Source organism: Oncorhynchus keta, unplaced genomic scaffold (genome assembly GCF_023373465.1).
Source record: "Oncorhynchus keta strain PuntledgeMale-10-30-2019 unplaced genomic scaffold, Oket_V2 Un_contig_1204_pilon_pilon, whole genome shotgun sequence".
Lineage (NCBI taxonomy): Eukaryota > Metazoa > Chordata > Actinopteri > Salmoniformes > Salmonidae > Oncorhynchus > Oncorhynchus keta.
In genome coordinates, this window is record NW_026277744.1 from 304,583 (window position 1) to 316,980 (window position 12,398).

The following is a 12,398-nucleotide window of genomic DNA, read 5'->3' on the forward strand; positions in this document are numbered from 1 at the left end:
TGATATTATATAGTAATGTAGATTACAGTGTGTGTGTGTGTGGAGGGGGGATGGAGTGTGTGTGTAGCAGGGAAAGGAGAGTGTGTGTGTGTGTGTAGTGTGTGTGTGTGTGTCTATGTCAGTGTAAACCACTCACCAGGTTATCCAGCATCCTCATGAGAGATTCAAACTCCAGCTCTCCCACCTTCCACTTGTGTGGGCTTCCCATGTTGACAGACCCTGCATCGGCCACCGCATGGGTCCGAGACTTATACTTCTCAGCATCTAACACAATCAGGTTGTCTACGCTGCCAGCACACGAGACCGCATTCACCTAGAGAGAGAGAGAGAGATGGGGGAGGGAGAGAGATGGGAAAGGGAGAGATGGGGGAGAGAGAGATGGGGGAGAGAGAAAGATGGGAGATGAGAGAGAGAGAGAGAGAGAGAGAGAGAGAGAGAGAGAGAGATGGGGGAGAGAGAGATGGGGGAGAGAGAGATGGGAGATGGGAGAGAGAGAGAGAGAGAGAGAGGAGAGAGAGAGAGAGAGAGAGATGAGAGAGAGAGAGAGAGAGATGGGAGGGAGAGAGAGAGATGGGGGAGAGAGAGAGATGGGGGAGAGAGAGAGATGGGAGAGAGAGAGAGAGATAGATAGGGGAGAGAGAGATGGGAGAGGGAAGGAGGGAGAGAGATGGGAGAGAGAGAGAGAGATAGGGGAGAGAGAGATGGGAGAGGGAAGGAGGGAAGGAGGGAGAGAGATGGGAGAGAGAGAGAGAGTGAGGGAAAGAGGGAGAAAGAGAAAGAGGGAGAAAGAGAAAGAGAGAGAGAAATGAGCCATTTCGAGTTCTATCGAGAGAAAAATCTAGACAATTGAGAAATGTAACCCAGGGAGGTATTACAGTTTACAGTTATTATACAAGGTCACTTTTTTGCAATAGCCACACACACACACCGTAGCCTGAGGTTCATCTCTAGGTATTAAGCAGGCTTTGCTAGGTTGGATTCATGTTTTGTTTGGCTCTGAGGCAGAGATTCAAATAGGGATTTGGTGCACCTATTACAGCAGGCAGGGATAACACCCACACCCACACACACCCCCACACCGTAATGTCTACCATATTTACAAACTGCATACGCACAGCACACAGGCAAGCAGGCACACAAACAGTGACGCACACATATCACACACACACAAACACACTATGCCAAACAAAACTCTGGAAATCATTGACTTTTCATTCAAGCGGCCCTGCTGGTGTTGTTGTGGGGTAACATACAGTCCATTTAAAATGCTATTTTTCCCCTCTTCTAATTCAGATGGTGTAGGATGTTATAGGGCTTTAACACAATCTCTCTGTTTCCCTGCCAGTCTTTCTCTCCAGCCGTCTTCACGTTTACTCTCCCTCTAGATGTTTAACAACCCCATAAATGACATTCTGGCTTTCCTTTGAAAACACAGAAACTACCAAAACAGGAACAGCATCACTAACAAGCGGTAGATGAAGAGAACAGCCACTGTGACGTCGTGTTGTTGCAGAATCGAAGGTGTGAGATGTTACTGACATCTCTGTTAGAACAGAACAGTAAATGTCTGTAGAATAGAAGGTGTGAGATGTTACTGACATCTCTGTTAGAACAGTAAATGTCTGTAGAATAGAAGGTGTGAGATGTTACTGACATCTCTGTTAGAACAGTAAATGTCTGTAGAATAGAAGGTGTGAGATGTTACTGACATCTCTGTTAGAACAGTAAATGTCTGTAGAATCGAAGGTGTGAGATGTTACTGACATCTCTGTTAGAACAGTAAATGTCTGTAGAATAGAAGGTGTGAGATGTTACTGACATCTCTGTTAGAACAGTAAATGTCTGTAGAATCGAAGGTGTGAGATGTTACTGACATCTCTGTTAGAACAGTAAATGTCTGTAGAATCGAAGGTGTGAGATGTTACTGACATCTCTGTTAGAACAGTAAATGTCTGTAGAATCGAAGGTGTGAGATGTTACTGACATCTCTGTTAGAACAGTAAATGTCTGTAGAATCGAAGGTGTGAGATGTTACTGACATCTCTGTTAGAACAGTAAATGTCTGTAGAATCGAAGGTGTGAGATGTTACTGACATCTCTGTTAGAACAGTAAATGTCTGTAGAATCGAAGGTGTGAGATGTTACTGACATCTCTGTTAGAACAGTAAATGTCTGTAGAATCGAAGGTGTGAGATGTTACTGACATCTCTGTTAGAACAGAACAGTAAATGTCTGTAGAATCGAAGGTGTGAGATGTTACTGACATCTCTGTTAGAACAGAACAGTAAATGTCTGTAGAATCGAAGGTGTGAGATGTTACTGACATCTCTGTTAGAACAGTAAATGTCTGTAGAATCGAAGGTGTGAGATGTTACTGACATCTCTGTTAGAACAGTAAATGTCTGTAGAATCGAAGGTGTGAGATGTTACTGACATCTCTGTTAGAACAGTAAATGTCTGTAGAATCAGAAGGTGTGAGATGTTACTGACATCTCTGTTAGAACAGTAAATGTCTGTAGAATCGAAGGTGTGAGATGTTACTGACATCTCTGTTAGAACAGTAAATGTCTGTAGAATCGAAGGTGTGAGATGTTACTGACATCTCTGTTAGAACAGTAAATGTCTGTAGAATCGAAGGTGTGAGATGTTACTGACATCTCTGTTAGAACAGTAAATGTCTGTAGAATCGAAGGTGTGAGATGTTACTGACATCTCTGTTAGAACAGTAAATGTCTGTTAGAATCAGGTGTGAGATGTTACTGACATCTCTGTTAGAACAGTAAATGTCTGTAGAATCGAAGGTGTGAGATGTTACTGACATCTCTGTTAGAACAGTAAATGTCTGTAGAATCGAAGGTGTGAGATGTTACTGACATCTCTGTTAGAACAGAACAGTAAATGTCTGTAGAATCGAAGGTGTGAGATGTTACTGACATCTCTGTTAGAACAGTAAATGTCTGTAGAATCGAAGGTGTGAGATGTTACTGACATCTCTGTTAGAACAGTAAATGTCTGTAGAATCGAAGGTGTGAGATGTTACTGACAGTAAATCTCTGTTACTGACATCTCAGAACAGTAAATGTCTGTAGAATAGAAGGTGTGAGATGTTACTGACATCTCTGTTAGAACAGTAAATGTCTGTAGAATCGAAGGTGTGAGATGTTACTGACATCTCTGTTAGAACAGTAAATGTCTGTAGAATCGAAGGTGTGAGATGTTACTGACATCTCTGTTAGAACAGTAAATGTCTGTAGAATAGAAGGTGTGAGATGTTACTGACATCTCTGTTAGAACAGAACAGTAAATGTCTGTAGAATCGAAGGTGTGAGATGTTACTGACATCTCTGTTAGAACAGTAAATGTCTGTAGAATCGAAGGTGTGAGATGTTACTGACATCTCTGTTAGAACAGTAAATGTCTGTAGAATAGAAGGTGTGAGATGTTACTGACATCTCTGTTAGAACAGTAAATGTCTGTAGAATCGAAGGTGTGAGATGTTACTGACATCTCTGTTAGAACAGTAAATGTCTGTAGAATCGAAGGTGTGAGATGTTACTGACATCTCTGTTAGAACAGTAAATGTCTGTAGAATCGAAGGTGTGAGATGTTACTGACATCTCTGTTAGAACAGTAAATGTCTGTAGAATCGAAGGTGTGAGATGTTACTGACATCTCTGTTAGAACAGTAAATGTCTGTAGAATCGAAGGTGTGAGATGTTACTGACATCTCTGTTAGAACAGTAAATGTCTGTAGAATCGAAGGTGTGAGATGTTACTGACATCTCTGTTAGAACAGTAAATGTCTGTAGAATAGAAGGTGTGAGATGTTACTGACATCTCTGTTAGAACAGTAAATGTCTGTAGAATCGAAGGTGTGAGATGTTACTGACATCTCTGTTAGAACAGAACAGTAAATGTCTGTAGAATAGAAGGTGTGAGATGTTACTGACATCTCTGTTAGAACAGTAAATGTCTGTAGAATCGAAGGTGTGAGATGTTACTGACATCTCTGTTAGAACAGTAAATGTCTGTAGAATAGAAGGTGTGAGATGTTACTGACATCTCTGTTAGAACAGTAAATGTCTGTAGAATCGAAGGTGTGAGATGTTACTGACATCTCTGTTAGAACAGTAAATGTCTGTAGAATAGAAGGTGTGAGATGTTATCTCTGTTAGAACAGTAAATCTCTGTTAGAACAGTAAATGTCTGTAGAATAGAAGGTGTGAGATGTTACTGACATCTCTGTTAGAACAGTAAATGTCTGTAGAATCGAAGGTGTGAGATGTTACTGACATCTCTGTTAGAACAGTAAATGTCTGTAGAATAGAAGGTGTGAGATGTTACTGACATCTCTGTTAGAACAGTAAATGTCTAGAATCGAAGGTGTGAGATGTTACTGACATCTCTGTTAGAACAGTAAATGTCTGTAGAATCGAAGGTGTGAGATGTTACTGACATCTCTGTTAGAACAGTAAATGTCTGTAGAATCGAAGGTGTGAGATGTTACTGACATCTCTGTAGAATCGAAGGTGTGAGATGTTGTTAGAACAGTAAATGTCTGTAGAATCGAAGGTGTGAATGTTACTGACATCTCTGTAGAACAGAACAGTAAATGTCTGTAGAATAGAAGGTGATGTTACTGACATCTCTGTTAGAACAGTAAATGTCTGTAGAATCGAAGGTGTGAGATGTTACTGACATCTCTGTTAGAACAGTAAATGTCTGTAGAATCGAAGGTGTGAGATGTTACTGACATCTCTGTTAGAACAGTAAATGTCTGTAGTCGAAGGTGTGAGATGTTACTGACATGTCTGTTAGAACAGTAAATGTCTGTAGAATCGAAGGTGTGAGATGTTACTGACATCTCTGTTAGAACAGTAAATGTCTGTAGAATCGAAGGTGTGAGATGTTACTGACATCTCTGTTAGAACAGTAAATGTCTGTAGAATCGAAGGTGTGAGATGTTACTGACATCTCTGTTAGAACAGTAAATGTCTGTAGAATCTCGATCTAAACGAGTTACTGAATTCATTGACCTGTTGTTTGATGAGAGTGAGGTCCAGGGTTCAGGTGTGTGTGTGTGTGTGTGTGTGTGTGTGTGTGTGTGTGTGTGTGTGTGTGTGTGTATACCTGGATCTCACAGGCATACTGAGCGTTGTAGATGTAATGAAATGCCTCTTCGATGGTTTCCCCCAGAGCCACCACTCCATGGTTCCTCAGCACCAGCACCTGATCACCAAACACACAGTCAAATACAACGGTCACAACACAACCATAGACGAGGACAGTTACATCTAACAAGACCATATTCCCCAGTATGGTAATAAGCCTCCATAGTTTACCAGTCGATGACTCTAGAGAGGAGACACACAACCCTAGACGAGGACAGTTACATCTAACAAGACCATATTCCCCAGTATGGTAATAAGCCTCCATAGTTTACCAGTCGATGACTCTAGAGAGGAGACACAACCACAGTAACCTCAATGCCATTAAGGCTGGCTGACTAGCTCGTACATTTGATCACCAAGACTGTTTTTACAGTACACTAGCTAGAAAACAATCCTGTCAAAGCAGTCCCACTGATTTACCCACTGATCTAAGGTCAGCTTTGCATCCCCCGAACTAGCAATTAACATCACGTTTTGGGGTGTGGTAATTTGATCCTAGATCTTTACCTTGGCTGAGGGTCCGAGGGCCTTCTGCAGCGCCAGGCGTTCCTCCTGGTCGTCAAGGCTACCCTGGTAGTTGTAGTATGCGATGTCACCCAGGATCAAGGCCTCCTGAGAGATGGGCAGGATGCCACACTTCATAGACGACACCTGGAGAGACAAGGAGGGAGAGGAGATGTGAGAACTATTCAGACACTGAAGGATGGAGAGAGAGAGAGAGACAGAGAGAGAGAGAGAGACAGAGAGACAGAGAGAGAGAGAGAGACAGAGAGACAGAGAGAGACAGAGAGAGACAGAGAGAGACAGAGAGAGAGCGCGAGAGAGAGAGAGAGTGACAGAGAGAGAGAGAGTGACAGAGAGAGAGAGAGAGTGACAGAGAGAGAGAGTGACAGAGAGAGAGAGAGAGAGAGAGAGAGTGACAGAGAGAGAGAGAGAGAGAGACAGAGAGAGAGAGAGAGAGAGAGAGAGAGAGAGAGAGAGACAGAGAGAGAGAGAGAGAGAGACAGAGAGAGACAGAGAGAGACAGAGAGAGCGCGAGAGAGAGACAGAGAGAGAGAGAGAGCGACAGAGAGGGAGAGACTGGCAATGAACATTTACAGCATCACACAGTGCATTATAAATCACTGTGTGCTTGAAAACATCACAATGTGGACAATATGTGTCTAAAAGTCAGGCCTATTTAAACAACATTTCTTCCTCTAAGATCCTGAATGATTAAACAGACTGAAAAGTGACTCACGGCGGCGGTGGCAGGAGTGTGCACGTGGACGCAGCAGCGAGCGTCTGGCCTGATGGAGTAGATGGCAGCGTGGGGGCTGAAGCCTGACGGGTCAACCCTGAGGTTGGTGGAGCCCTGGTCAATCACATCCCCGATGATGTTCAGCTTTACCTGGGAGAGAGAGGGGGGAGAGGAGAGGCAGAACGAGAGAAAAGAGCATTAGCCATTGTACAGTCACACAAAATACACATGTATGGTTTTACATACACAAACATGTGAATCACTTCACCTTGAGAAGAATACATATATATTGTGAGGGAGACATCTGCTAGCTATATAAAGAGGTAATAACAATTTAAATGGTTCATACACTCATCAGGAAATGTACAGAAGGAATGGTAACCGTATCTGGTCTTGATACTGTATGTCCTCAATGAGAACTTCATTACCATGTGTCATTAGATTACCGGCTACCGAAGAGGGTTGGAGAGCAGAGAGAGAGAGAGCGAGAACGAGAGAGCGAGAGAGGAGGAAAGGACAGAGTACAGCCAGTTCTCCATACACAACAAATTATGATGAGACAACACAGCCAAAGTGGTGTGCTGAGCAGTATTTCTGTCTGGAATAAAGCCCTTTTGTGGGGAAAAACAAATTCTGATTGGACGGGCCCGGCTCCCCAGTGAGTGGGCCGGGCTGCCAAGTGGATGGGCCTGTGCCCTCCAAGGCCCCCCCATGGCTGTACCCCTGCCTGGTCATGTGAGATCCAGAGATTAGGGCCTAATGCATTTATTTCAATTGACTTATACGAACTGTAACTCAGTAAAAACTGAAATTGTTGCATGTTGCGTTTATCTTTTTTGTTCAGTATAAATCTAACATCTATTTGTACTTACAGAATCACCAGATGACCAGGCTAAATATGAAGTGTATACTGTTACAGACGCTGAATATGAAATGTCCGACTCTGTTTTCCAGCCTGACAGCCATATGGGACAGTGGGAGGATGACAGACACCAGTCCAATGGATTCGTTTGTCCAGTTAGATGAAATAACCAGTAAACCATGTCTAACGTGGCAGCTGTCAGACGAACAGACCAGCCGATGGAACACTAATGACCGGTTAAGTTACATCACGTTTACATCACATGTTCAGTGTCCGGACCCCTCTACAAGTCTGCCAATCAGACGTCAGAACAGCTCAAGTTCTACTGTATGTGTGTGCACAGCAGTCCTAAAAATAATGGAGGGCAGTGTTGTTGAGGTGAATATGAAATATGACGCAGGCTGATGACACGTTTGCATTCTGCGACAACGACGTACAAAGGCAGCAGACCCCTTGGTAGCTATCAGCTTGTTGGACATAGAGAAGAGCTGACCCACATGTCTATGGAGTTCACATATCCTTGAATTCCTTGGGGTCCTTTGAGTTGAACCAATCACAGAGATACATTTTGAGCTCCTGACCCCACCCCAGATATGACGTGAATCTCAGTGGACAGTTCAGCCAGAAGGGGGTGTCTCTCTCCCCCCCCCTCCTCTCTGCTGTACTGTTTTCAATGGAGACCATCCAACTTCAATAGCAGCAGCTGGCCAGAATTCTTTACTTATTGTGACCAAACTCTTGTGAGACTAAAATTATCCCCAAATCTAATTTAGAAAGCTGATTTCTGAATATACATCTACTGTATTAAATGTAATGTAAGTGTTTTATAAGTACATCATACCCTAGGGACAATTCAAGGGTTAGAGGAAGGCTAGCTCGAGGACGTAACAGTCTCAGTCCCAAATGGCACCCTACATAGTACATCACTTATGACCAGGGTGCCCATAGGGTTCTGGTCTAAAGTAGTGCCCTATGTAGGGAATAGGGTGCCTTTTGGGATGCAGATAGAGTCCACATAGATCATCCACTAGCTAGCGAACAGATCCTTGCTTCATATTGCTTTTCGATGTGGCTAAATTGAATAAGCCCTGTAATGGGAGTATGGTACGTCAGAGAGAGGGACTGTGTTTGGATGTGAATGCCCAGCTGATCAGAAGGAGTGCCTGCTGGGTAATTGGCTTGGAGCATGGAGTCAAACAGGTAATCCTTTCAAAACAACAACAACGATGATCCAACAAACCCTCAATCAAACAACTAATCCTCGTATCAAAGATCATGAGCGCTAACGGAGTGGAATGTCTCTTACCTTCTCGGTTCCCATACTAACTACTAATGAAACATAATCTAACTTTAATCATAGGGCCAGATGTCTTCCTACAGGTATCCTCTCCTTCACCTTCTAGCTCAGACAGCTGAGCCACGCAAGAGCCCAGAATATCAACCCTGACCCCCCCCGTGACCTTTCACTACACAGCAACCTCTCACACACTGAGCTCTGGATGACTTCCTTTCTCTCAGGAAATCAATGGTGTTCGACCTCTAAAACCTTCCCCCTAATGAGTTCAAACCCATAACAGACCCGTGGAGAAAGAGAGGGAAAGGAAAAAAGAGAAAAGAGGCCTTTAGTAGTCAGCTAGTGGTCCGCTGGAGTATAGTAGCCAGCTGTAGTATAGTAGTAAGCTGGAGTATAGTAGCCAGCTGGAGTATAGTAGCCAGCTGTATAGTAGTCAGCTAGTGGTCCGCTGGAGTATAGTAGCCAACTGTAGTATAGTAGTCAGCTGTATAGTAGCCAGCTCTAGTATAGTAGCCAGCTGGAGTATAGTAGCCAGCTGTATAGTAGTCAGCTAGTGGTCCGCTGGAGTATAGTAGCCAGCTGGAGTATAGTAGCCAGCGGGAGTATAGTAGCCAGCTGGAGTATAGTAGTCAGCTGGAGTATAGTAGTCAGCTGGAGTATAGTAGTCAGCTGGAGTATAGTAGTCAGCTGGAGTATAGTAGCCAGCTGGAGTATAGTAGCCAGCTGGAGTATAGTAGCCAGCTGGAGTATAGTAGCCAGCTGTATAGTAGTCAGCTAGTGGTCCGCTGGAGTATAGTAGTCAGCTGTTGTATAGTAGCCAGCTGTAGTATAGTAGCCAGCTGTAGTATAGTAGCCAGCTGTAGTATAGTAGCCAGCTGTAGTATAGTAGCCAGCTGTATAGTCGTCAGCTGTATAGTAGTCAGCTGGAGTATAGTAGCCAGCTGTATAATAGTCAGCTGTATAATAGTCAGCTGGAGTATAGTAGCCAGCTGTATAGTAGTCAGCTGTATAGTAGCCAGCTGTATAATAGTCAGCTGGAGTATAGTAGCCAGCTGTATAGTAGTCAGCTGGAGTATAGTAGAGTATAGTAGTCTCAGTCATCTCACAGAGACTACAGTAAAGATTACGTTTCTAAATGTTACTCTGCCGTTTGAGACGGCATCAACCAAGAGAAACCAGACATATACTAGGAGTAGGCTCTTTTCAACTTCCAAATACAAGTTACCAACATTCTTCATTCAATTCAGTCATCACTAAGTTAACATCGGAGTGAAGAGTTCTGCATCTCTTCACAATGACATTTGGCCTAGTTATTCTTCTCTCTGGGAAGATCTCAATTGCATTCTCCTCGTGTCCTCTCGCCTCGTCTCTTTCTCAAAACCAATTGGAGAAGGTCGGAGGGGAGGGACCTCTGGCTTTTTCCTCCAATGGGTTTTGAGAAGGAGATGAGGAGAGAGGAGAATGCAATTGAGATCTTCCCTCTGTCTGTCTCGGTCTCTCTGCGCTCTCTCTCTCTACTGAGTTACTGATCCAGTCTGAGCCCCTCCCTGTCAGACAGCTGAGCTGAGTGATGCTTGTTACTCCCACCTGTCAACAACTCACTGATTGTTCACCTGCAATGCACTTGACGTGTCACAGAAACTGGTGCTTGGAGTGAGTGAGTGAGTGAGTGAGTGAGTGAGTGAGTGAGAGTGAGTGAGTGAGAGTGAGTGAATGAGAGTGAGAGAGTGAGTGAGAGAGTGAAGAGTGAGAGAGTGAGAGAGTGAGAGAGTGAGAGAGTGAGAGAGTGAGAGAGTGAGTGAGAGTGAGTGAGAGAGTGAATGAGAGAGTGAGTGAGTGAATGAGAGAGTGAGTGAGTCCTACAGGGGAGGCCATTCTTTTTTCTTCTTAGAGCAGCAAATAGAAACTAAGAAAGAGAAAGTAGAAAGAGAAAGTAACACCAGCGGTTCTGCAGCAAAACTAGACAAGGACATCAACATTACCCAGCATTCACTACCACCACTGACATGATACTGGACCAGAGACAAGGACATCAACATTACCCAGCATTCACTACCACCACTGACATGATACTGGACCAGAGACAATGACATCAACATTACCCAGCATTCACTACCACCACTGACATGATACTGGACCAGAGACAAGGACATCAACATTACCCAGCATTCACTACCACCACTGACATGATACTGGACCAGAGACAAGGACATCAACATTACCCAGCATTCACTACCACCACTGACATGATACTGGACCAGAGACAAGGACATCAACATTACCCAGCATTCACTACCACCACTGACATGATACTGGACCAGAGACAAGGGCATCAACATTACCCAGCATTCACTACCACCACTGACTGACATGATACTGGACCAGAGACAAGGACATCAACATTACCCAGAATTCACTACCACCACTGACATGACACTGGACCAGAGACAAGGACATCAACATTACCCAGCATTCACTACCACCACTGACATGATACTGGACCAGAGACAAGGACATCAACATTACCCAGCATTCACTACCACCACTGACATGATACTGGACCAGAGACAAGGACATCAACATTACCCAGCATTCACTACCACCACTGACATGATACTGGACCAGAGACAAGGACATCAACATTACCCAGCATTCACTACCACCACTGACATGATACTGGACCAGAGACAAGGACATCAACATTACCCAGCATTCACTACCACCACTGACATGATACTGGACCAGAGACAAGGACATCAACATTACCCAGCATTCACTACCACCACTGACATGATACTGGACCAGAGACAAGGACATCAACATTACCCAGCATTCACTACCACCACTGACATGATACTGGACCAGAGACAAGGACATCAACATTACCCAGCATTCACTACCACCACTGACATGATACTGGACCAGAGACAAGGACATCAACATTACCCAGAATTCACTACCACCACTGACATGATACTAGACCAGAGACAAGGACATCAACATTACCCAGCATTCACTACCACCACTGACATGATACTGGACCAGAGACAAGGACATCAACATTACCCAGAATTCACTACCACCACTGACATGATACTGGACCAGAGACAAGGACATCAACATTACCCAGCATTCACTACCACCACTGACATGATACTGGACCAGAGACAAGGACATCAACATTACCCAGAATTCACTACCACCACTGACATGATACTGGACCAGAGACAAGGACATCAACATTACCCAGCATTCACTACCACCACTGACATGATACTGGACCAGAGACAAGGACATCAACATTACCCAGAATTCACTACCACCACTGACATGATACTGGACCAGAGACAATGACAAATAGACAGGGTGGTTTTGGTAATAACATGGCAGCCAGTCAGACAATAACATGGACAATCACAGACGCAACAAAGAGTCAGTGATAAAATACTCTTCAAAAAGTAACATACTGTAGGAATTCCCACAGTCAGCAATATCCCAATCTCACCAATGAAGAGATACTGTAATGTAACTGCAGGATAACATTGTATTCGCCATCTCAAGCACATTACTCTACTCCCCTGACCTCCATGGCTTGACTAAACACAGACCAGTGTGTGTGTGTGTGTGTGTGTGTGTGTGTGTGTGTGTGTGTGTGTGTGTGTGTGTGTGTTTGTGTCAGCCTCTGTGCCAGAATGTTAGATTTCTGCTAATCCAATAGTTCTCGCTCAAATAATTCAAGGAAATAGACGGCTGATTAAGTGTTGGCGCTGTTGTGCTGGGTTTATGAGAAGGGCTGCCAGAAACCTTTTACTCCACATGGCGCAGTACATT

General features: G+C 44.0%; 1 protein-coding gene across 8 annotated transcripts in view; it reads right to left on the minus strand.

Moving 5' to 3' along the window:
- add3a (adducin 3 (gamma) a) overlaps nucleotides 1-12,398 on the minus strand; it is a 196,149-nt gene that overhangs the window by 18,203 nt on the left and 165,548 nt on the right. For all 8 annotated transcript variants that reach the window (XM_052500860.1, XM_052500859.1, XM_052500863.1 and 5 more), the window contains 4 exons: nucleotides 6,412-6,561; nucleotides 5,679-5,822; nucleotides 5,131-5,229; nucleotides 137-313 (listed from right to left, as the gene is read on the minus strand). In XM_052500860.1, the coding sequence (XP_052356820.1) occupies nucleotides 137-313; nucleotides 5,131-5,229; nucleotides 5,679-5,822; nucleotides 6,412-6,561 (570 nt within the window). The remainder of the gene's footprint in view (nucleotides 1-136; nucleotides 314-5,130; nucleotides 5,230-5,678; nucleotides 5,823-6,411; nucleotides 6,562-12,398) is intronic.